The 26,737-nt window shown below is 45.5% G+C and overlaps 1 protein-coding gene across 22 annotated transcripts in view; it reads right to left on the bottom strand.

The window, feature by feature from the left end:
* DYSF (dysferlin) overlaps positions 1–26,737 on the bottom strand; it is a 217,632-nt gene that overhangs the window by 178,261 nt on the left and 12,634 nt on the right. For all 22 annotated transcript variants that reach the window (XM_041755218.1, XM_041755223.1, XM_041755224.1 and 19 more), the window contains exons 2-3: positions 13,719–13,774; positions 12,698–12,789 (exon numbers count right to left, since the gene is read on the bottom strand). In XM_041755218.1, the coding sequence (XP_041611152.1) occupies positions 12,698–12,789; positions 13,719–13,774 (148 nt within the window). The remainder of the gene's footprint in view (positions 1–12,697; positions 12,790–13,718; positions 13,775–26,737) is intronic.

Below are 26,737 nucleotides of genomic sequence, written 5' to 3'. Positions count from 1 at the left end.
AACCTGTCCTTCTCTGCACATACCTATTATACCAAATTACTGTGAGGGCCACATTAGATCATGGCTTCAAGGGTTGTCATACGGAAGAGGTTAGATTTATTTCTGATCTTTCCTGATGGTAGAATAGAAATGAGACCCTCAAAGTCTCAGTGAGAAAGACATGGTTCAATAGAATAATCCAGGCCTGAAATGGGCTTCTTACTGACTCCAACACTGTCCTTAAAGATGGAAAAAATGAGACTCCTAGCTTGATGGCTCGTAAGTTTTTCAACTCTGGCTGACATACCTGCCCAGGGGGAAGGCTCCTATGAAGCTTGTGTGGCTGATGCACCAGGCCCAGCACAGAGTGGGACCAATACGTGATGGCAGTGGGGTTAGACAGTTGTCCCCATGATCACAAGAACCTCCCACAGAATGTAAATGTGGAGGAAGTGCTGGGGATGGAAAGCCAGTTCACAACCATTATGGTAAAGACCAAATCAGGAAGAGTCATCTGTAGATGCTAAATCTAGGGGCCCATTTTAATGAGGAATAGGATATTTTTATACTACTTTGACAGGTGATCAAAATAAGGGACATCTTGTGCCTCCAGAGCCTGAGACAGACACAACACACCTACAAAATATTCTGGCCAGGAATTAGTAACTGAATCTAATCATGAGAAAAACATGAAAACAAACACCAAATTAAGAACATTTGTATATTATATTATTGAAAAATGTAAGTTGTTGTAAAAGAAAAAGGCTGTGAGAATGTTCCAGATTAAAGGAGGCTTTGGAAATATAATGACTAAATTCAATATGGGAATCTAGACTGGATTCCATACTGAGAAAGAGGGAGAGGGGGCTTGCTATAAAAGACATTATTCAGGGGCACCTGTGTGGCTCAGTCAGTTAAGCATCCAATTCTTGATTTCAGCTCAGGTCATGATCTCAGGGTTGTGAGATCAAGCGCTGCATCAGGCTCCACACTCAGTGAGGAGTCTGCTTGAGATTCTTCTCTCTCTCTGCCCTCCCCCCACCCTCACTGGCTTCCTCTCCCTCTAAATAAATAAATAAATAAAGTCATAAAAAAAAAAAAAAAAGACCGGCATTATTTGGTCAATTGCTAGAAGAGAATACAAATGGTGAAGTAGGTAGAAGTCTGGTAGCCATGTTAAGTTTACTGAAATTGATAACTACCCTGTGATTATATAAAAGAATATCCCTATTTTTTTAAAGATTGTATTTATTTATTCATGAGAGACACAGAGAGAGGCAGAAACACAGAGACAGAATCAGGCTCCCTGCAGTGAACCCGATGCAGGACTCGATCCCACGACCCTGGGATCATGCCCTGAACCAGCCAAAGGTAGACATTCAACCACTGAGCCACCCAGGTGTCCCAAAAATATCCTTATTCTTAGGAAATATACACTGAAGTATTTAGAGATAAACGGCTAGGATGATTATAATTAGCCTCAAATGGGAGAGAGGAAAAAAGGAAGAAAGAAAATGGGAAGGAGGGAGAGGAGAGAGAATAATATAAAGCAAATGGGGTAGCATGTTCATTAATGATTCTGAGGAAAGAGTATATGGATGTTCTTTGTTCTATTTTTGCAACTTTTCTATAAGTTCGAAATTATTTCTTAAAAAAGCTCCAGAAGGATTTCCATGTATCTGTTTCTCATTCTTTATCTTTTAAACTAAGAAAAGGATGTGTCAACTACAAATACCTATTTTACAACTCAAACCCATTCATCACTGACTCAGAGGCACCTTCCCCTCAACTGAAGTCAATGAATCAGGCATGACAGGAGTCAGAGAGCCATTGTCCTGGCAGGACGCACAGACGCTTGTGCAGACGCACTCGGGGGAGATTTCAGGTCCCTGTGAAGAGACAGCCGTGAGCTGTGGCCTCTCCAGCCCTCAGCTGTGTGTGCCTGGCAGTGAGGGGCAGGAAATGAGGGACAGCCGGACATTCCGGCCCCCTGAGCCCACCTGGCCTCTGGCAGTCTTCCTGCCAATATCTGATTCCCCAGGGACTGCCCTAGGGTAACTAAATAGTTTTCCACTTCAATCCAGAGAAAGACAAAAGAAAAACTATTCTGAACCCCAGGGGCGTCCTGGATAGAATTCAGCACAAAATATAGTTACAAAAATCCTTGGAAAATCAGGGCACAGTCAACATTTCCGAGCATGCTGAGAACAATGAGATGGTGAACTGTGAATATTCCTGCCTCCCAAGTATTCCAGAAAGGGGGACCTGGAAGCCAGCCTATTGAAACCCAGAGGTTAAACTTAGGCCTACTTTTCCCAACTTCTAGCAACAGCAAATCACCACTCTGCCCTTTTATTACTTTTTAAGATTTTATTTATTTATTCATGAGAGACACAGAGACAGAGACAAAGTCACAGGCAGAGGGAGAAGCTCACACCCTGAGCCAAAGGCAGACACTCAACCACTGAGCCACCCAGGCGTCCCCCACTCTGCCCTTTTAAATGTCTAAGAGTACACGCACACATCTGGCTGAGGGTCTATTCTTATGTGGGAATGGCATTTGTCATTCAGGCAGGAAGAAAATCTCCTCCACACATAAAACACACAGAGAGCTAATATTCCTGATAGGATCCCAAACGTACAAACTGCTATGAATCAGTAAGAAAAAAACAAGCAACTCAAAATATAAGGATAGGCAATTGACAGAAGAAGAAATACAAATGGACAATAAAATGCATGAAAAGATGCCCAACTTCACAAGTAGTCAAGAAAATACAGTTTGGAGGCACCTGGCTGCCCCAGTCATTTGGGCATGCACTCTTGACCTCAGGGTCATAACTTTGAGCCCCACGTTGGATGTAGAGATTACTTAAAAGTAAAATTTTTAAAAAAGAGAGAGAGAAAACATGGTTTATAAGATACTTTTCGGGCAGCCAGGGTGGCTCAGCGGTTTAGCACTGCCTTCAGCCCAGGGCATGATCCTGGAGATCAGGGATCGAGTCCCACATCGGGCTCTCTGCATGGAGCCTGCTTCTCCCTCTGCCTGTGTCTCTGCCTCTCTCTCTCCCTCTCTCTGTGTCTCTCATGAATAAATAAATAAATTTTTTTTAAAGATACTTTTCTCACACACCACCCCACCCCTGCCATGGCACTAAGCAAAAATAAAAAATTGACGGGCACCTTTTTACATTGTTGGTGGACATAAATTAGGACACATTTTTGAAAAGCAATTTGGCAGAATCTATGAAAATGTTATTTACCCATATCCTTCGACCTAATAATCACACGTCTATGGATCTATTTTAAAGAAAAAAATAGTATAAGGACATGAAAACATTTGGATAAAGATATTCATGGAAGGGGCAGAGAAGAAATTAGAAAGAAATTGAATCCCAGTCAATAAGGGCATGGTGGGATAAACTATGGATCACCCACCTGGTGAAGTGCCACACAACCCTTAAAAATGGGGTTGACTGGGGGCGCCTGGGGGCTCAGTCGGTTAAGCATCTGCCTTCAGTTTGAGTCATGATCTGGGGTTCCTGGGATCAAGCCTTACATCGGGGAGTCTGCTTCTCCCTCTCCCCCTGCCTGCTACTCTCCCTGCTTGTGCTCGTTCTCTCTCTCTCTGTCAAATAAATAAACAAAATCTTTAAAAAATAATAATAATAAAATGGGGTTGATTAGGGTGCCTGAGTGGATTAGTTGGTTAAGCATCTGCCTTTAGCTCAAGTAATGATCTCAGAGTCCTGGGATCGAGTCCTGCGTTGGGCTCCCAGCTCAGTGGGGAGTCTGCTTCTCCCTCTCCCTCTGCCTGTTCATGTTGTCTCTCCCTCTCTCAAATAAATAATAAAATCTTTAATAAATAAATTTTAAAAATGGGGTTGATCAATACAGACTGACCTGGGGAAGGGTCCATGATGGCAAATGACTAGTATATACAACATGATTCCATTTTTAAGTACGCGCATACACACATATGTAAACAGATGCTCGCACAGGCTTAGGAAAAACCAAGAAAGATATGCACCATATTGTCAGCAATGGACACACAGGAGGGAAGGGAAGCAGCAGAGGGGGAAAGGTGAGGAAAAGTGCACTTCTTCCTTTATAACTTTTTAAGAATGGAGGTTACTTTTGCTTATTACAAAATACTTCTAATTTGTATATTCTTGGGGTTTTCTTTCGTTTTTTTTAAGATTTTTATTTATTTACTTGATGCAGAGAGAGCCAGAGATGACAAGTAGGGGGAACAGCAGAGGGAGAGGGAGAAACAGGCTCCCCGAGAAGCAAGGAGCCTGATGTGGGACTTGATCCCAGAACCCGGGATTCGTGACTTGAGCCGAAGGCAGACGTTCAACCACTGAGCCATCCAGGTGCCCCTCGTTAGTGTGCACTCTCTAGTACGGTCATGTGTCCACATGGGGCGTGTGGGTGGTATGTTCATAGTTGGTGTGGTCTGCATAGGTGCACCCATATGGATCCAACAGTCCCAATGTTCTAAACACCTTCAAGGTGCCAAGTGCCAAGTAGGCATCTAACACCCACACATTATCTCACATAAGTTTCGCGACAACCATGCAACATAGGTACTGTTATTGCCATTATCCTGATGGAGAAATGGGTTCAGAGAAATGCAAGTTGCAGTGTCAAGATGAGGCTCACTACTGAGAGGGAATCCCTGAGAGAAGCCTTTAACCTTCATTCTTGTGCCACCACCCCTGCCCTGCATGGCTCTGGACAGCTGGGGCTGTCCACCTTCTCCCGCCAGGATGGAACCCCTGGCCCCCAGCAACACACTCCCCTCAAGGCCCACAGGCAGCAGCCGGCCAGGCCCCCCCCCCCAGGTGCCTCTGCCATGGCCTGTGCATTCTTCCATCAGGCTCTTGGTCAGCTCCTTCCTAGAAACCCTCACGTTCCCTAATATATATTAAGCCTGTTGTCCCAGGAGGAACTAAGACACCCCCACCTCCACTCTGAGGGCACCAAGGCCTAGTCCAGGCTCAGAGGAGCCCTACACACCATAGTCACTGAAGTCAGCAAGCTGGCCATTCCCAAAATATCTCCATGAGAGGTTTCTCATGGTGCCTGCCGCTCACCATTAACCTTCCTTTGTTGGCCTAAACAGAGTCTGGCACAGACAGCACCGTCCCCCAGGCTCCTAAGAACAGCAAAACATTAAGCCATAGGCTGCCACCAACACTTCAGTATGAATTAGTCTTTTTTCAAACCATCACTGGCTGAGAGCAGGCTTTGATGGGAAAAAGCTGAGTCAGTGAGAACCAAAGAAAGTAGCACAGCCAGAGAGCAGCACAGGAGAGATATGAGAAAGGATGTGCCAAAAGTAACTGCCGTTTATGGAGTGGCCTCTCCATGGCAGTTCCCTTAGACATGCTTGTGCATTTGACTTAACGCCCCCTAAGGAGGAAGAAACAGAGGCTCAGGGAGCTTGGCTGAGACTAGGGCCCAGCGCTCCCCAAGGTCCACACTCATTCCACTGGACCAGATCGTCAAACCCTGTGTGATGGTGGGGAGAGAAGCAGCTGCAAGAGGAAGGAGGAGGAGGCATCTGGGTGGCTCAGTGGGTTGAGTGTTCCACTCAGGTCATGACCTCAGGGTCGTGGGATTGAGACCCGAGTCTGGCTTCATGCTGAGCACAGCATATCCTTGAGATTCTCTCTCTCCCTCTCCCTCTGCCCCTCCTTCCGTGTGCCACGCTGTTTCTCTCTTTAAAACAAATAAAACTTAAAAGAAAAATTGTAGGGGGCAGCCCCAGTGGCTCAGCAGTTTAGCGCCGCCTTCGGCCCAGGGCATGATCCTGGAGACCTGGGATCCAGTCCCCCATCGGGCTCCCTGCATGGAGCCTGCCTCTCCCTCTGCCTCTGCCTGTGTCTCTGCTTCTCTCTCCTCTCTGTGTATTCTCATGAATAAATAAATAAAATCTTTAAAAAAAAAAATCGTAAGGGGAGAAGGAGCAGGCATTCAGAGAGGTTCCCAACCTGCCTCCTGAGCCCCTGGCCAGTTGCAGGTACCATGACTGATGACCCAGATCACGGAAAAGTGAGGGCAATCAAGCTCTGTGTGGGGGTGAGAGACACCCTGAATGCCCCACTTCGCGGAGTCACCAGGTCACCAAGAGGTTCCAAGTACTCCAAAGAAATAGCTACTACAAACAAGAACTTTCCTTTTTTTTTCTTTTTTTAAAAATTTATTTATTTATTCAGGAGAGACACAGAGAGAGAGAGAGAGGCAGAGACATAGGCAGAAGGAGAAGCAGACTCTCCCCTGAGCAGGGGATTCCAATTCAGGACTCGATCCCAGGACCCCAGGATCATGCCCCTAGTCAAAGGCAGACGTTCATCCCCTGACCCATCCAGGTGTCCCTGTGAACAGGCTTTTCTAAGGCCATCAGCGCCTCCTGCTCAATTCCCAGTGTAAAGTTAAGGGCCCTCCTACACTGCTTGTTTAAAGGGAGGCAGGGTGCACAGCCACCCTGAGAACGGGCTCTGGATCAAATGCAGAATTCCCATTAGGCTTACTTTTCAGATAAACAATGAATAATTTTTTATAATAAGTATGTCCTATGTAATACTTGGGACAAACTTAACTGGGTATCCTGAATGTCACTTTGTTGAATCTGGCCACCCTATCCCAGGCCTGGCTAGGCCTGGACCCAGTGACGAACATCTTGATCCTGGTGTTTTTTTGACAGGTAGATGTTTTGACCCTATGGAGATTTTTGCTTCATGTGTACATTTACGAAATATTTAAATAAAAAATACACCTGCATTAATTAATTTCCACTGAAAAACCATTCTCCGAAATAAATTAAACTAACTACATTTCATTTGTTGACATATTTTCTATACAGTGCAATTAACTAGTTCGTTTTTCTCCAGTCTTCATTTTTATTTGACTGAAATTAGTGTCATTGGTAACAACTATTTCTTGTTTAAATTTCTCTGCACAGATTTGGCTCAAAGATTTTTTTTTTCAATTTTTTGGTTCATATCAAGTTCTAGTAAATATAGCCCCCCCTTTTTTTTCCTTAAAGATTTTATTTATTTATTTATTTATTTATTTATTTATTTGAGAGAAAGAGAGTGAGAGGGAGCCCGAACAGGGGTCGGGGCCAAGGGAGAGGGGTAAGCAGACTCCCCACTGAGCAGGGAGCAAAACAGATGTGGCTCAATCTCAGGACCCCAAGATCATGACCTGAGGCAAAGGCAGACGCTTAACTGACTGAGCCACCCAGGTGCCCCAAATAAAGCTCCTTTCTATTTTGAGTTTTCTCTTATGAAATTATTTCTATTAAGTCCAATTTTCCCCAGGTCAGGGTTTACAGTTACCAACAAGATTGTAACCTCTTTCATTCCCTTCATGATTCTACCGTGTGTGGTTTTTAATTTTGTGGTGATCATTTTTGCCCATAATTACACACATATGCTATTATAAAAGTGACAGTTTAGGGATCCCTGGGTGGCACAGCGGTTTGGCACTTGCCTTTGGCCCAGGGCGCGATCCTGGAGACCTGGGATCGAATCCCACATCGGGCTCCCGGTGCATGGAGCCTGCTCCTCCCTCTGCCTGTGTCTCTGCCTCTCTCTCTCTCTCTCTCTGTATGACTATCATAAATAAATTTTAAAAAAATAAAAAATAAAAAAATAAAAGTGACAGTTTAATAAATAAATAAATAAATAAATAATAAATAAATTTTTAAAAGTGACAGTTTATATTTATTTCCTAGCTAATTCATGAACAAACTGAGAGCACTTCTTTACAAAAGGGCCAGCATTGCCCTAACACAGTGGGTGTTCCTCCTCGGGTGCATACTGTCCTCCCCTGGACAGCTGCAGAAGCACTGATGCCTGCACCCCACTCCAGAGTTTCTGGTTTAATCAGTTTGCTGTGGAACCCAAACACTAATCTCTTTTAAAGCTCCCACATCGGGATCCCTGGGTGGCGCAGCAGTTTGGCACCTGCCTTTGGCCCAGGGCGCGATCCTGGAGACCCGGGATCGAATCCCACATCGGGCTCCCGGAGCATGGAGCCTGCTTCCCCTCTGCCTATGTCTCTGCCTCTCTCTCTCTTTCTCTGTGTGTGTGACTATCATAAATAAATAAAAATTAAAAAAAAAAAATAAAAGCTCCCACATCAGGGGGCCTGGGTGGCTCAGTGAGTTAAGTGGCCAGCTCTAGGTTTCAGTTCAGGTCATGACCTCGGTCCTGGGATCAAGCACACTCAGCACTCAGTAAGGAGCTAGCTTGAGGAATCTCTCCCTTTCCCTCTGCTTCTTGTCTGCTCACACTCTCTCTGTGTGTCTCTAAAATAAATAAATCTTTTTTATTAAGCACCTGACTTCAGCTCGGGTCATGATCTCAGGGTCCCGGGATGGAGCCCCACATCGGGCTCCTCACTCAGTGGGGAATCTACTTATCCCTTTCCCTCTGCCCCTCCCCCCCATTTGTGCTCACTCTCTCTCTCAAATAAATAAATAAAATCTTTGAAAAAAAAAGCTCCCACATCATTCTAATATGCAGCCTGAGTTGGAACACTGCTGTAAAGAGCTCTGCTGTCCAACACAGCAGCCACTATGTACATTAGCTATTTAAATTTAAATTGATTAAAATGAAATAAAATTTAAGATTCAGTTCCTCAGTTAAACTAGCCAATACAGAACATTTCCATTATCTCAGAAAGTTCTATCATGTAGCATGGGTCTGGACTGAGATGAGTGGCTCTCACCCTGGGCTGCACAGCAGAAATACCTAATACCTGGGAGTTGGTAATGATGCCCACCAGGCACTGGTGTATGTAAAAGCTGCAGGTGATGCAGTTGTGTTGCCTGGATTAGGAACCTCTCAAATGAACATCCCAGTGGTCAAAACAGCTGGTCAGGGATCAGCATCACCACCCTTACCGCATCCCTATGAGAAGCCCAGAGTAAGCAGGAAATTGTTCTGAGACAGGAGTCCAGGACCTCTGCTGGGCTTTCAGGAGTGTCTCCTATCCATAGGAGTGGAATTTTCTTTTCTGTGCATTTCAAACCTGGTTTTTATCAACACAAAGCTGGCCCAACGCCACTGTTGGCTCTGGGCTCTCTCAGTGCTCAGTGTGCGTAGGTGCTGAACAGCCAGGAGGCAGTTCCCAGCCCCTGTTCCCCTCTTATGGCATGGAGGGCTCCCCAAGCTCCCACCCCAGGCCAACAGACAAGTCTGGTATAAGGAGGCCACATCAAACTGCCAACAGTCATCAGGGGAAACACAGCAGTGTCAAATGCCACAGGCACCCTGGGGACAGAGAAGAGGGTAGAGGTGAAGGAGACCCAGAAGGGAGAAAGAATGGAGGGAGCAGAGAGGACAGGCAAAGTGAGGTACTTGTGAGACAGTGGTGCTGAGGGAGAGGCTATGAAGAATGAGGGAGGTCTGGGGGACACCTAGAAACAGACGGAGGCAGAGCAGGGAAGTTAGGCAGAGGTAGAGGAGGCAAGACAGAGGCAGACCAATAATTAACGGCAGTGGAGGCTCAGATTCACCTCATTTGGAGAAGCCCAAGGAGGACCATTTATGAGCTCACAGCACACAGGCTCGGGACAGTCAGAAATGACGGGGGAGGCTGTGTGATGACCCCGTAGGTCCTTCTGAAATCCTGGGGTCAGATGACAACAGTCACTGTCACGCCTGTCATTTCCTTCTTTGCTTCCTGACCGGACAGTGACAATGTGAAAGCAGAGAGTAGATGTTCTTTTTTTCTTTTTTCCCCTAAGATTTATGTATTTATTTTTTTGTGGGGAAGGGGCAGAGGGAGAGGGAGAGAGTCTTAAGGAGATCCCACACTGAGCACAGGGCTTGATGAGGGGCTCCATCTCATGACCCTGAGATCACGACCTGAGCCAAAACCAAGAGTCACACACTCAACTAACTGCACCCCCAGGTGCCCCTAGACAGTAGGTTTTCTATTTAATTTTTTTGTTAAAGTGAAACCACTGAATATTTTCCCTTCTTTCTTTCAAAATGTAAAATGTCCCATGGTTGCTCTTGTCACTTCCTGGTCTGTTTCTTACTTTTACTGCTTTAGAATTGTTAATACTTTTTATCTCAGATTCTTTTCTCACAATCACGTGTAAAATGAAAGTCCATGAGGTCTGGTCTCGGGGGCACACAGCATGGCCTTACTGGTTTCCTGCCCCCCTGCCACTGCTCCAGCAGCTTCTCCCTCGGGCCCCTCACAGTCAAGCAAACTACTCTGGAGGCTGCCTACCCCAAGGAGTTCCATAATGAAGCCAGACTCCATTATTTCCACCCAGGACACTGTGGTTTGGGCAACCTCTGAAATTCTTCAGGTATTTATGAATATAAGTTTAAATTTAGTTTAATTCAAATTTAGTTTTTAATTGCTAGGAGTGCAAAATTAAGAAATGTTTGGAAAATTCAAAACCTACATGAAAGTGGTTACAAGAAAGAAGTTTCTAGTATGTTGGAAAGGTTTGAGAATTCGCAGTTCTGCAAATTGATGTTGAGGAACTGATTTCCAGCACTGGCCCTGCAGTGAACTGGTGTTCAGGGAGCTGGCTTCCCCCCAGGAACTACAGGACACCCACAAGGGCCAATGAGAAGGCCCCAAGGTACAGTGCAGCCTAGCCCCCAGTGTGGCACTGGTCTGGTGTCACCCTGAGGACCAGCCTGGCCCTTGAATTGATCAAAAATATCTTCACAGCCCCTGCTCAGGTCTCCATGATTTTAAACATCTCCCCACAGGGCCTGTAAAATGCTGAATATGATCATGAAAATGAAACCCATGTACCTTGCAGCCCCCAGACTGTCTTGCCTCACTACACCCTTTCAAGTCCAGCATCATGAGGGAATGGAACCCTCCAGAGGGTCCAGCACCCGCCTGGGCCTTCCAGGAGCCTCTGAGAGGCACAGGGACTCAGTGATTATGAGCATGCTGCAGACCTGCCTTCAAGAATAGCTCTGCCATCACCAGCCTCTGAGAAAAAAACCCCATCTCTCAGAGCCACAGTGTCCTTCCATACGATGACAACCGTAACAGCAGTACCCAGCTGATTTAAAAAGATCTTACATTATAAAGACTCAGCAAAGGGCCAGACACTAGGCAACATCAGCTGTTGTGGTTTTGCTATTATTATCCTCAGGCTGATATCAGAGAAGCCCTCCCAATCTGGCCCCACGGCTCCCTTCTCACTGGGCTGCATGTGTCATGTGACCGAGCCCCAACTGTGAGGCCTTGGCCTGTGGGCCTTGGCCCACCACACCCTAATGCTGGAATGCCCTCCCTTCCTCATCCTCCAAAACACTGGAGTCAGTCTGTGTGGCCCTCCTCCAGAAAGCCTTCCAAGACTGTCCGGCACCCAGCGTCCCTCCCTCTTTCACCTGCAGATCCACCGTCCATGCTTATTAGAGGCTGCCTTTTTTTTCCCAGAAAATGTCTGTGTTGGGATCGATTAGTGTGAATGGATCCCAGTCCCTGCCCCCTGTGCGGAGGTCCCGGTAAAAGTACCCCCACTCTCCTCACACATACCATGCCCTGCACCCATGACCAGGACAGTCACAGAGAGACCCTGGCAGTTGGATTTTTCTTCCAAGCTTTTGAAGATTCCAAACTTTCCAGGTGCTTTGCAGCCTGAGACCCTCGTTAGCCTCCCTTAGGCCTCTGACTCTTCCCTTCCTCCCTCACTCTTTTCTCCTACCACAGGGTAACACAGCCAGGCCTTCTGGGCCTCAGATACTGACTGACCCAATTCCCAGACAAAGGCACCCCTCTGAGTAGATCACAAAACAGCAAGCCCATGCCTCAGTACATAACACCAAGAGCAGGAATCCCCCCTCCCTGCTGGCACCTAACACAGCCCTACCCAGCCATGCCCAGCAGGGATGCTGAACCCTGCCCTCACGTTCAAGGCCACAAGGCCACGGGGCCTCACAGGCAGTTTTCCCAGATGACTTGACCCCACAGTGAGCAGCACCATCAAGCTGCAAGCTTGGCTGGTCCCGCCCCCCGCCCCCACAGTACCCCCGGGCACATGCAAGGCCCCCAGTTCAATGACAGGAGACAGGACCCACTGCCCACCTTTAAAGAGCCTGCTTTCTCCGCCACCACCACCCCCAAGCTTTGCTCCTCTACTGCCCCTGCCTGGAACCCTCCACAGTCCATACATTAAACAAGAGAAAAGTCGGCCAGAGGGAAGTATACAGCCACTGCAAACCTTTAATACCTTCCGACTTCTAAACCCCAACTCTCACCTCCAGTCCTTCCTCTTCCATGAAGGCTTCCTCAAGAGCTCCCTGCTAGCTGCAGTTTTGTTATGCCAGGCCGCCGCTGGAGTGCACTGCTGCCCTCAGCAGCCTGACCGGGTGGGGAGAGGTGGCCGCACCCAGGCTCCCCTGGGCTGCAGCTGGACGTGGGGATCCTTCTCCTCCCTGCTCCCTAGGACGCAGGCTGTCGTGCAAACACGTGCACATCTGATTCCAGCCCATCTCCCTTCCCTGCAGCCAAGACAGCTCTCAGATTTAGCCATACTGAGTTCTTGAGGCTACAGGCACGCCCCCTCCCGGGCATCTACCACTAGGCCCACAAGAGACACATCTTCAATACACGCTGAGTTGAAACACCAGCGCTCCAGGGCCCAGGTTCTGGAGCCGATGTCCACCGCGAACCCCCCTGTGCCTTCAGGCCACAGAGTGCCCCTTGCCCACCTCACCTGTTCCTCCCCATTGTCTCATGGTCTTTGACCACCACATGAAGCTCGGAGCTCTGGTCCAAGGGGATGCCCTTGAGGTCCCACTCAAAGCCCTGGAAGAAAAAGAGAACAAAACAATGGGTGGCCCCTTAGGAGAAGAAACTGTGTCTGGTTCACCCTGGTCCATCCAGGGCACTGAACAGCCATCCATGAACAATGACAGTGGGTGGATGAATGAATGAGCGAATGAATGAATACATGAATAAATGAGAATTCCAGAGCTTCAGAAGAGACAGCAAAAGCTGAAGGGAGCAGAAAAGAGAAGGAAATCAGGCTCCTATGGCCTCCTTCCCCAAACTTAATTCCACCAATGACCAGGAAACCAGGCCAGGAGCACAGTGCAGAGGTGGAGGCAATGGTGTGTGTGCCTGGTGACTCTACAAGGTCCTCGGGGACCAAGATCAATGTGCTCATGCAGAAGCCAGGCCTGTGGCATGCAGTATGGATTAGTGCCACACTAGGTATGCCTATCCAGAGGCCCTAAATCTCTCCTCAGAGCAAAGGTACCCCTGTGAATCCCAGCCCTATCCACAAGGCATCCAAAGGACCACCAGGGGGTCATATGCAAGGAGCTAGTTGAGCTCCTGGTTAATCAGGGAGGACTGAGGGGAGGAGGTGGGCTTTGGGCAGGAAGAACCGCCTGGATAAGGGAGCCAAGGCAGGCCAGAGAGCCCCTAAATGACCCAGCTGCTAGTTGTACCTGGCTGACAAGAGCTGGGAGGAATAGAAACCAAAGACATCTCACTCCTCCCCATGCCACACCCACATCAGAGGAGATGCTTCTATTTACCTGGCAGGCCAGGCCACCAACTGTCCTCCCGGGTTCCTAGCACCAGGCAGATTTAGTTGACATGCGGGACCAGCCACCTCTCCCCTCCTTGACATACCCCTGAGAAAGCCACCTCAGTCTCAAGCTCCTGACTTGTCACTGCAGAGACAGTGACAGCAGATGAAAAGGAGGGAGAATGGAAATCTTGCATACCTCATTCCACACGGGGTTCACGCTGTTCTTGATGACTTTGGTTCTCTTCTTTACTCCTAGGAGAGACACGAAGGGAGAGTGGAGAGACGAATGCCAGCCCTGCACCTCCCACCCAATCCGGGGCAGCTCCTGAGAGCCGGGCTGCTGCCACTTGCCCCCCCCCGCCCCCGAGGAAACCTCACCCAACCAAGGGATTCCTGAGAACCCCACCAGGCTGCAAGGAGTGGCCAATGCCAGTCATGCGCCTTTGCTCTCTCAGCTCTGGACTGATACACAGCAATCCCAACCCCAGGATGTTTTTAAAGGAAAATACCCAGTCTGCCTCTTCTCAATGACTTTGTTACTGTTATGATAATATGTTATGATAATATAACATGATAATAACAAATTCTATTGTTGGGAAGTTATGACTTTCTAAATAAAGGTTTTAACTGTAAATTTGCTGAGAATGAATGATCTGCATGGAAAATATTTTTCATTTTAAAAACATCTACCTACACATATTGTACGATTCTGTTTATGTGAAACAGCCAGAATAGGCAAATGCAGAGACAGGAAATAGGTTAGTGGTTTCCAGTGGCTGAGGGGAGATGAGAATAAGGAGCAAATGCTTAATGGTTTCTTTCAGAGGTAATGAGATATTCCGGGATTAGAACGAGGGTGATTGCACAGCCTTGTGAATATACTCAAAACCATTGAGATCGCGTGCTTTTAAATGGTTAAAATGATTAATTTTAGGCTATGTGAATTTTGCCTCAATAAAAAAAACAGCCCCCCCCCACCCTTGCCTTGAAGGGGTATGTCTGAAGCAGGCTGCCCCAAGGCTCGCAATGGCTGGGCCAATGGAATGCAGAATGGTTCAGGGTAGATGGCAGGAAGAACAGACAATGTTAGGGCTGAGGTGGGACCCACAGTGCCCCAGACGACAGCAAGTCGAAGCACCTCCTCTGGAGCCTTAGGCATGGAGGAGTGGATGTGAGGCACAGAAAAGGACAAATACGTCCAACACTTCCAGTAAGCATCAGAACAGAAATGATTCAGTGTTCAATGGATGATTAAAAGTGGTCAGATACAGAACTTACATTCGATCACCTGGTTCCACCCTGCCTGTTCAAGACTTTATAGTGAGAGGCTTGAGACTGCTCTACTTTTATAGAGTCTGGGCCATGAAAGCCCCGAAAGCCTCTGGAAACATCTCCTGGTACCCCTCTAGTCCTCCTCTGAAGCTAAGCATTGCCAGTGACCTGCAGGCTCAGCTCCCTCTGGTCAGTTTCAGAGCAGGAAGAAAAGAAAATCGGAGTGGCATCAAGGATGCAAGCAGGGTTTGGGGGAAGATCTGGAGGAGAGAAACAATAGAGAAAGAAAAAGCAAAGGAAAATTGTGGAGAAAGAGATATCTGAGGGAGAGAGGCCGAGCAGGATTTGGTAGACTCCAAGGCAATTACGTTGAAAATGGTTGCTGAGCCTCCAGGGAGTCCCTTGGGAGATTTGGATAAAACTCTCCCAAGTGGGGCAGAGTGGACTCCCAATCCCCTCTCATGGCCTGCTGCAAATCACAGATGTAGGAAAAGAATGTGGGTTTCATGGGACGCCTGGGTGGCTCAGTGGTTTAGTGCCTGCCTTCAGCTCAGGGCGTGATCCTGGAGTCCTGGGATCGGGTCCTGCATCGGGATCCCTGCATGGAGCCTCCTTCTCCCTCTGCCTGTGTCCCTGCCTCTCTCTCTCTCTCTCTCTCTCTCTCTCTCTCTCTCTCTGTGTGTGTGTGTGTGTCTCATGAATAAATAAATAAATAAAATCTTAAAAAAAAAAAAAAAAAAAAGAATGTGGGCTTCAAAATGACACAGACCACCACAGAACACTTATTTCCCATGAAACTTCAGGTCAGAGGTTCTCAAACTCTTTGATCACAAGAAATAACTCTTAAAATTTACTAAGGATCCTAAAGAGCTTTTATTTGAATGGCTTGTATCTATTGACCTTTGTGGTATTAAGAAATAACAACTGACGGCGAGGATGCAGAAAAAGGGGAACCCTCTTGCACTCTTGATGGGAATGCAAACTGGTACAGCCACTCAGGAAAACTGTGGAGGTTCCTTAAGAATTTGAAAATAAAGCTATCCTACACTACCCAGCAATTCCACTACTGGGTATTTACCCCAAAGATACTGATGTATTGAAACACCAGGACATCGGCACCCCGATGTTTATAGCAGCAATGTCCACAATAGCCAAACTGTGGAAGGAGCCTCAGTGTCCATCAAAAGATGAATGGATAAAGAAGCTGTGGTCTATGTATACAATGGAATATTACTCAGCAATTAGAAAGGACGAATACCCACCATTTGCTTCGATATGGATGGAGCTGGACGGTATTATTCTGAGTGAAGTAAGTCAATCAGAGAAGGACAAACATCATATGGTTTCACTCATACGGGGAGTAGAAGAAATAGTGAATGGGATTATAAGGGAAAGGAGGGGAACTGAGTGGGAAAAATTAGAGAGGGAGACTTTCCATGAGAGACTCCTAACTCTGGGAAACAAACAAAGGTTTGCAAAAGGGGAGGTGGGTAGGGTGATGGGGCAACTGAGTGACAGGCATTAAGGAGGGCACCTGATGTGATGAGCACTGGGTGTTATACTATATGCTGGCAAGTTGAATTTAAATTTAAAAAGAAATAATTTTTTTAAAAAGAAATAACAACTGAGGCATTTAAAAATATTTATTTAGGGGTCCCCGGCTGCCTCAGTGGGTAGAGCCTAAGGCTTGATCTCAGGGTCATGAGTTCAAGCCCCACACTGGGTGTGGAGCCTATTTAAAATAAATAATTTTTTACATTAAAAATATTTATTTAGTAACTAATCTTAAATTAACAGTAATAAATCCAATCCATGTTAACATAAGTGACATGTTTTTCTGAAAAGTAACTATAACTTCCAAAACAAAGGAAAAAGAAAAGTGCCACTGTTTATATTTTGTAAATCTCTTTAATGCCTGGCTGGATTATCATGTCTACTTCTACATTCAGTCTGTTGAGATGTCTTGTTTTGGTTGACATCTAGGAAGAAAAATCCAATGAGATATACAGTTGGAGGGGATGCCTGAGGGGCTCAGCAGTTTAGCACCTGCCTTCAGGCCCAGAGCGTGATCCTGGAGTCTAGGGATCGAGTCCCAAATCAAGGTCCCTGCATGGAGCCTGCTTCTCCCTCTGCCTGTGTCTCTGCCTCTCCCTCTCTCTCTGTGTCTCATGAATAAATAAAATATTTTTTAAAAGAGAGAGACATATATTTGGAAAAAGAGGGGTATTTTAATAAATCTTCAGATAACTGTGGATAATCTTCTTTGATACTACACCAAAAACTCAACAAATAGTATTCCTGAAAACAGGTCAATGAACATTTTGTACTCTGTTACACTGAAGCCCATGTTTCTGTCTTGCACTTTGAATGAATATCTTAATCTTGCATGATTCTGCAATATCTTGCCTTGATTACTGGGAAAGTTTCTGCTCATTGTGTTATGTGGACCTTCCAAAGATTGACACATTTGATTGTGTAGTGCAAAAAAAAATCATATTCATTAATATTACCATCAATCTCATCAGTAAAGTCATTAAATATGAGGAAGCTGAAGGATACAACTTTCTATGATTCCCATTCTGGTTTGAAAGCTCAAATTTGAGATGCCTGGGTGTCTCAGCAGTTTGGCGCCTGCCTTAAGCACAGGGTGTGATCCTGGAGTCCCGGGATCGAGTCGCACATCGGGCTCCCTGCAAGGAGCCTGCTTCTCCCTCTGCCTGTGTCTGCCTCTCTCTCTCTCTGTCTCTCATGAATAAATAAATAAAATCTTTAAACAAAAAAAAAAAAAGAAAAGAAAAGAAAGCTCAAATTTTGTGATTGGCAACAAATAATAAATGTCTGCTTGAGGTAAAAAGCTCATGCTTTCACTTTCAAGAAAATGTCAGTCAAATGCCCAAATCTGAACAGTCACAATTTGTCAGTCTTTCTTTCAAGTAAAAACAATATTCCATGAAATAAACAAACTGGCTAGTTCAGCTTGCAACTCAAGCAGCCATACATGTGCTTCTTCTTGCAACAGTCATCATTTTTCAGTGTGGAGTAGGTGTGCTCTATGCATACTTATATCTCAACACTCCAAATATTACAAATATATGTACTTGAAGATCAAGATAAAAAAAAATTAATAATTGTAATGCTTTATCAAGGACATTTCTCATCTTATCTAGCTTTCTTTTTTTAAGTGCAAATACAGGAAAGGGAAGAATTCAGTGCCGAGTACAATTTTGCACCAAGGCTTTCACTAGGACTAAAATACCAGCGGTTTTACCTTCCATCACTGTTGTACTATCAGTGCAAATACTGACAGTGAAAAAGACACATAGGAGCTTCAGGTTATTCTGAAAATAGTTTCAACCTTGCTAACCTCCTCAAAGAGTCTTGGGGATTCCCCCAGGAGTCCCTGTAACACACTTGGAAAAACTCTCAGGAAATTCATTGAATATCTCAGCCTCTGTTTCCTCATCTATAAAATCATAATAATACCTCTCCATGGGGTTTTGTGAAAATTAAACAAGACAGTATGAGTGAGGTTCCTGGCACACAGCAGACTAATTAAATATGAATTCATTTCACTTGCCCTCCCCACCCTCCTGCATCACTCAGATGCATCTAGTGAACTCCTACTGATTCTTCAATACCCAGCTCAGTTGTTTACTCTGATAAGCCTCGCCTGACTCTTCCAGACAGAGATGGCTGACCACATATCAGAACATACGAGAACTATAGGTTTCTCTTTCTCCCCAGCTGGACTATGATCTTCAGAGGACAGACACCATGCCTTATCCCCAGGTTCACTCCATCACCAGGGGATACCACTCTTCCCAAGGAATGCGATCACACTGCATTAACAGTAGGGGAGTAGATCAGTGGACATAGGGGATAAGAAGAGTCACAGTGAGAAGGAGGTGTTCTGGGAGGGGCAAGTTATCTTCTCAAAGTTAGTCCAGGCCTGGCCTGGCTAAATCATCCTTGTGGGCCACATTAGTATGTCTCCAGCAGTGGGTGCAGACACAGCTTTGAAGTCACTCAAATAATATCCCCTGTTGTGTGACCTCAGATAGGGCTTATTAACTCTCTAGGCCTTATCTCGCTTGGTCATAAATGGATAATAAGAAGAATGTTTACTTCATAGGGTTTTGCAGAGATATGAGATTCAGTCTAAGTGTCTACTTCCTCTGCCCTATCAACTTCCCATGACCTACAAGAGTAATGTGGAAAATCCCATTTGCAGCTGCTCTTGAGTTGACCACTTGGAAGCATTCCTGGTGCTCTTGGAGGGTATTAATTGAACAAGCCAAGTGCCAAGCCCTGTGCAAAGTGTCTTTCAAGCATTTCCCATTTCCTGGCTTTCCTAAAGATGAGGCAAACAAAGGCCTTCAGTGAACTGGGTATTTACCCCAAAGACACAAATATAGTGATTCAAAGGGGCACCTGCACCCCAGTGTTTATAGCAGCAATGCCCAGAGCTATTGTGGACATATAGCCAAACTATGAAAAGAGCCCAGATGTCAATCGACAGATGAATGGATAAAGAAGAGGTGGTGTATATATACAATGGAATATTACTCAGCCATCAAAAAAGGAAATATTGCCATATGCAATGATGTGGATGGAACTTGAAGGTATTATGCTAAGTGAAATAAGTCAATCAGGAAAAGACAATTATCATATGATCTCACTCATATGTAGAATTTAAGAAACAAAACAGAGGACTATAGGAGAAGAGAGGAAAAAAGAATACAAGACGAAATCAAAGAGGAAAACAGACCATAAGAGACCCTTAGTCATAGGAAACAAACTGAGAGTTGCTGGAGGGGAGGGAGGTGGAGGGATGAGGTAACTGGGTAGTGGACATTAAGGAGGGCACATGATGGGGGATCCCTAGGTGGCTCAGTGGTTTGGCACCTGCCTTTGGCCCAGGGCGCGATCCTGGAGTCCTGGGATCAAGTTCCACGTCGGGCTCCCGGCATGGAACCTGCTTCTCCCTCCTCCTGTGTCTCTACCTCTCTCTCTCTCTCTCTCTCTCTCTATGTCTATCATAAATGAATAAATAAATCTTTAAAAAGAAAAAAAAGGAGGGCACGTGATGTAATGAGCACTGGGTATTATATAAGAATGATGAAAAAAAAAAAAAAAAAGAATGATGAGTCATCACTGACCTCTACCTCTGAAACCAATAATACATTGCATGTTAATTAACTGATTTTAAATGAAAATATTTTTTAAAAAGGCCTTCAGTGAGATTTCACTAGGTCTGATTAGAAGGACCAACTCTGAGACCCTCTGAGTGACATTCAGGGAGGACACTTCAATGGAAGGGTGCTATAGCCTCAGAGAGGTGCAGGAAAGAAGTGAAACATTACCCCAGCACATCACATGACTGACAGAAGCCAAAGGAAGGGAAGGCATCCTGCTAATTAGGAAACAGTCAAGAAAACAGTTCCTTCCTTGTCATGGGTCTAAATCTGTCCTGTCCTTGATCATTAATTTTGGCCTTGATAGATATGGCTTTTTGTGTATATAATTTAACCAACTCAAGAGTTTAATATATAGGAGAGCCCACAGGTCATGCTGGGGATGGAGACAGAGGACCATGTCCTCTCCCGGGATTGCTCTGCAGAATTAGGGGCCAGCAGGCCTCATGAGAATTATGCTATAGCCTCTGGTGGTGTTCCTCCAGACTGAATGACTCAGCGAAGAAGAATGAACTTACCGTAGACAGAAGAGTTTGTCCCCATGGAAATGCTTCACTTGTTTCCCCAGGCCTGCCCACCCTGATTCTATCCCAGACCAGAGTCTCTTATTGATGGATGGTAGTGTTTTTCAAACTGCTCACTGGGACCCATTCATAGGCCATGACATCAACTGAGTGACATAACCAATATGTCTTTTTAATGACAGAACAGAGAAGAAAATATCAGAGTACATCTTTCACTGCAAAATTACTATTAGTTGAAAAGTTGGGTTATATTTTCATATACATATTTATATGTGTGTACTATGTCTTGATATTAAATATGTTTCTTGTGGATAACAATCCAAAAGGTTTGAAAATAATGCTTAAAATGAAGACTGTCAGAGAAGAACTGAAGAACAAAGAAATGACCCTTTTGGCCCTTCATTGTTGAGAGCCAAGGGGTGTGACAAGAATGATGTAGCACACCATCTGGTCCTAGTCCCTCAGCAGGGGCCAGCTCTGATAAAGACCATGGCTATGGGAAGAGGTTGGGAGAGGGGCCTCAGAGACAGGAGCAGAGCAAAGGTAAGAAGACAGCCCAATCCTGCCCCATCTGGCACCTGGGGCCACCTGGCTAAGCAGTCTCCCCTGGTGGGAGCCCCAAATCTCCTGCCACCCTAGAGTCTGACATAGTCATAGCATCATGTGAGGAGCCACATAATTACCTTCTGCTCACCACCTGGTGAGGTTCACTTGTCAGTGACCAGGGTACTGTCTCTCCAGCAGTCTGGGCCCCAGGCCTCACTCATACCTCCAGGCCCATCTTGTGGTGACAGGCTTCTTTCAGGAGCCCAAGATGTTAGCCCCAGGGCCTTGGACACCCACAGGGGTTACAGCATGGAAGGGAGCCCTCTGACCTCTGGCAGAGCCAGTTGGCAATCCCCCAGTAGCCTCTCTTCCCCACAACACAATTATAAGGTCATGGGAAGCAGACAGTGACACTAATGATGATGGAAGTCTTTGGGGCTGGTGGGATCATAGAGAAGACACACTCGGAAGCAGGGGTTTTCACTGAGGGTGCACTCAGTCTGTAATTTGGCAGGTTTTTATGCCAGTCAAAGGAGGGTTCAAAGAAAAGCTGAGGGATGCTGATTTATTTCCCAACACACCTCAAAAGCACCAAGGTCCACATGCCCATCAACAGATGGATGGATAAATAAAATGTGCGGGATATACAAACATTGAGATGTGGCTCAGCCTTAAAGAGGAAGGAAACTCCTGACACATGCTATGACATAAAAGAATCTTGAAAATTCACAGCACGCTAAATGAAATAAGGCAGACACAAAAGGACAACATTATATGCTAGCACTTACATGAGGTACCCAGAATAATCAAATTCACAGAGACAGAAAGTAGACTAGAGGTTTCCAGGGGCTGAGGGGAGGAGGAACGGGCAGGTACTGTTGAAGAAACAGTATGGCATGACTGTGAATGGGCATGAAGTTTCAGGCTGGGATGATGAAAAAGTTCTGGGAATGAACAGCAGTGATAGATGCACAACAGTGTGGATGTGCTTAATGCCACTGAGCTGTATATCTAAAAATGTTTAAATGGTAAAGGATGCATTATATATATTTTATCAGAATAAGAAAACCTTTTTTAAGCACAAAAAAAGTGAAACATCTCAACACTAAGAGTCAGTTGCTGTTCCTAATTCATGGGGGACACTGACTCCCATGTAGGGGAATGATTGGCAACAAAGATGGGTAGATATTTACCGATACCTGTTATGTGCCTAGCACTGTGTTGGGAACAGGACTAATTAAAGGGGTTGCAGTCACCACAGCCATACTGTTATCCTGGCCAAATGGAGAAGGAAGTGGTCCCTGCTTCTTGGAGCTGAAAATGTAGGGAATAGTAGTCTTCAGTAGTAGTCTCTGGTATAGTAGTCTCCAAAGATGGCCCCAGTGAGCCAGCTTCCTAACATTCACATATTTTTTTTCCTTCCCTTTCTTTCTTTCTTTCTTTCTTTCTTTCTTTCTTTCTTTCTTTCAAGATTTTATGTATTCATGAGAAACAGAGAGAGAGGGGCAGAGACAGGCAGAGGGAGAAGCAGGCTCCCTGCAGGAATCCTGATGCAGGACTTGATACCAGGGACCCTTGATCATGACCTGAGCCGAAGGCAGACGTGCAACCACTGAGCCACCCAGGCATCCCTAACATTCACACACTTAGCTGGTACACCTCCACACTGATCTGAGCTGGCCCTGTGGTTCAAAGTAGGACCTGTGGTTTCTGCTTTCATGGCTTTAGGAGCCCTGAGTGACCATGTAAGAAGTCCAGCTACTCTATGGTAGGGACCAAGCTAGATCTAGGTCTTGTGGGGGTGGGGGAGGTCCTGAGGCTACACAGAGAGAAAGAGAAACTCAAGATCCCAGGACCCTTGCCAGAGGGTGGTAGGAATAAAGACATTGACAGTCACAAACTCTCATAAAAGTTCAGGAGGTCTCAGATATTTGTACCCCCATGTGCACAGCAGCATTACTCACAGCAGCTAAAATGTGTAAGCAACCCAAATGTCCACTGACAGATAAATGGACAAGAAAAATGTGAGTTATACATACAAGAGAATAGGATTCAGCCCTTGAATATGAAGGAGATTCTGACCATGCTACATCATGGATAAACTCGAGGACATTATACTAAGTGAAAGCAGTTAGTTACCAGGGACACGGGGAGTTATTATTTAATGGGTAGAGATTTCAGTTGGGAACAATGAAAGAGTTCTGGGGCTGGATGGTGGTGATGGTTACATGATAATATGAATGTTCTCAATACCACTGAAGTGTACACTTAAAGATGATTAAGATGGTAAATTTTCTGTTATGTGTATTTTGTCACATTTTTTTTAAGTCCAGGTGTGAGGGGCGCCTGAGTGGCTCGGTCAGTTAAGCATCTGCCTTTGGCTCAGGTCATAATCCCAGGGTCCTGGGATCAAGCCCTGCGTCGGGCTCCCTGCTCAGTGGGAGCCTGCTTCTCCCTCTTCCTCTGCCTGCTGCTTCACCTGCTTGTGCTCTCTCCCTCAGTGTATGTGTGTTAAATAAATAAGTAAAGTCTTAAAAAAAAAATCCAAGTGGAGATAGTGAGGACAGAGGTTGTGGGTCTGGGGCACGCTGACCAGCACCCAGGTGGGGAAGGGAGAAGGGTGAAGAGCAGAACATGTCTCAGGTTCTGAGAGGGATGTAGGCATGCTGGTGGTGCCATTCACTTAGAGACGGAGCATACAGGAGAGGGTATGGGGTGCTCTGGACTCCCAGAGAGAGAGACAGGCTGTTTCTGCCCATGAGGCAGGAGACAACACCTACTGTCAGAAGCCGCATGGCACCTTAAGATCCTGCAGGCAGCCTGGACTATTCCACAAACAGGTACTAAGGATTCGCTCTGTTTGGGGGATTCTGTTGACACTTCTTTAGGATATCCATCAGACAAAAATTTGAAGTATCAGCATAAAACCAAAAGGCAATGGCAACTGAAAGGAGAAAAGATGGCTCTGGCTTCTGCTGAAGGAAGGTCAGCTGTACTTCTCAGTACAGACAACCTCCAACAAAAAGGAGAGGTAGACTCTGGTAACTCTGACATTGGCCCACCATCCGTGCCTGATTCAAGCCTGCACACCTCAAGAACTGGGCAGCTGTCACTCCCCCCACCACTCCCTGCAGAGTCCTACTCTTCTCACACTCAGGAACTCACCCTCATATCCATCTTTCTGAATCTTAACTGAAACCACCCTTTCCAGGAAACTGCTAGCCAGGAAGGGGTGGTGGTAGCTGGATCAACTGGCTGTGATGGAATGTACTCTGAGAAGGGTAGTCTTTGAACTCAAAAGGCCAATTTGAACTGGGGAACATATTTGAAATATCTATGACAAAATGTTAACATCCTTAATATGTAAAGAGCACTTTACAGCTAATTAAGAAAAAAGATACCTTCCCTCCAAAAAAGTGGGCAAATGAAAAAGTAAAAAAATAAATGCAAGTAGGTAATAACATTGAAATGTCACAAATACTATGTGAACCTAAGAAATGGTTAAAGAAGATTGTTAAACATGGTAATGTTTAGTGTTAGCAGGATTATAGGAAAATAAACCAGTTACTCAGTTTGTGAGAGGGTAAAGCTGGTAGAGATTTTCCGAAAAGCAATTTGGGAAATGCAGCAAATCCTTATATACATCTATAACCTGTATATTAGATGTAATGCTACTTCCAGTATTTACCCAAAGGAAATAATTAAATATGTGGACAAAGATTTAATCACCAGGATATTTCTCACAGTGACAGTATAACTTGAGCACTGGATATAAATAAAAAAGACTTAATATCACTTAAACATACATCAATAAGGGATTGATTCATTGAATTAGGGTGCAGCCATATAATAAAATACTATGCAGACATTTTAAAAGGTGTGTAAAAGAATCTTTCCTGACATAGAAAGATGCTCCTGGTTTATTGTTGAGTGAAAATGTAAATATTCAAACATTTTAAAAAAAGATATCTGGGATGGGATTATCTCTACAGAGGAAGGCAGGGAGTCTGGGACTTCTGATGGAGGAGTGAGACTAGTAAGGTTCTATTCCTTGTCCTGGTAATATACATGGATACCCCCTCTTCATTACTCATTAAAGCTGGGGGTTGGGCAGCCCGGGTGACTCAGCAGTTTAGCACCTGCCTTCAGCCCAAGGTGTGATCCTGGAGACCCCCGATCGAGTCCCACGTCGGGCTCCCTGCGTGGAACCTGCTTCTCCCTCTGCCCATGTCTCTGCCTCTCTCTCTGTGTGTGTCTCTCATGAATAAATAAATAAAATCTTTAAAAATAATAATAAAATAAAATAAATAAAATAAAATAAAATAAAATAAATAAAATAAAATAAAATAAAATAAAATAAAATAAAATAAAATAAAATAAAATAAAATAAAGCTGGGTGTCTCGCCCTTGGCACTATTAACATTTGAGGTTGGATGATTCTTTGTTGTGGCTGTCGTGGGGAGGCCCTGTACCCTGTAGGTGTTTAGCAGCACCTCTGGCCCCTGCCCACTAGATGCCAGTAGCACCCCCTACCCCCATCTCACCCAGAGGCAACAACCCAAAATGTCTCCAGATGTTGACAAATGTCCCCTGAGGCACAAAATCACCCCCAGCTGAGAGCCAGTGCAGTGAAGCATACATTTATACTGTATGGACTTTACTCGGGTGTTATATTTCACAACTGAAATTGCTTTTTTGAAAAAGAGGATAAAAGAATCTTCGAGGAAATATATCTTAAGTACCAAGTTAATTCAAAGTACCAGGATTTGGGGCCAGTCTTGACTTTTGCATCATACCTTTCTGTAACAGATCCTTTTCCACATTGAGTACATATTGAGTTCACGGAAAGTAGAATGTTATTTTGAATGCTTTAAAGTCACTTTTATTTTTTTTTAAGATTGTATTTATTTATTTGACAGAGACACAAGCAGAGAGAGCAGCAGAAGGAAAGGGTAGAAGTAGGCTCCCCTGTTGAGCAGGAAGCATGACTCGGGGCCCAATCCCAGGACCCAGAGATCATGACCTGAGCCAAAGGCAGATGCTCAACCGACTGAGCCACCCAGGTGCCCCTAAAGTCACTTTTAATGTGTAAAAAGCCAGAAACAGAGAGTTCAGTGCCTTGAGCCCACCTTCCCTATACAGGAGAGTCACATCTGCCCCTCAGGAGTGTTTCCACATACAGAGGGTTCTATAAGATGCCCCCAGGTTCCTGGTGGGAGCCTAGAGCCCACACCACCACCACCAAAAGACAGAAGGGAGCAGAGGAAGGGAAGGGGGAGGGCCAACTAAAGAGGCAGAGGGAGGAAGAGAGGCCCTGAGAGGATGAGGGAAGGGAAGGAGCAGTCATGACTCCAGTTTCTAGCTGGTGAAGCAGGGTAGATATTCACCAAGCCAGGTCACAGGAGATCACACCCTCAAGGAAATAAGATGTCTGAGCTCCAAGGGAAGAGGGACCTCGTTTTGCTCTTAGATATATCCCCAGCACTTTGAACGGTATCTGGCGCACATAGTAGGTGCTCAACAAATATTTGGTCAGTGGATTTGGAAAGACATAAATAATCACATTAGCTGGTAGAAAATGGGCAGGACAGAGGAGAGGTACAGATCATTAAATGCTACAGGAAATGAAGCCGCTCATGTACACAGAGAATCAGTCGAAACTATCTGCCAGAGCCCAG

This window comes from Vulpes lagopus, chromosome 5 (genome assembly GCF_018345385.1).
Source record: "Vulpes lagopus strain Blue_001 chromosome 5, ASM1834538v1, whole genome shotgun sequence".
Lineage (NCBI taxonomy): Eukaryota > Metazoa > Chordata > Mammalia > Carnivora > Canidae > Vulpes > Vulpes lagopus.
Note: the sequence above shows the minus strand (reverse complement) of the source record. Positions and strands in the feature narration are given on the sequence as shown.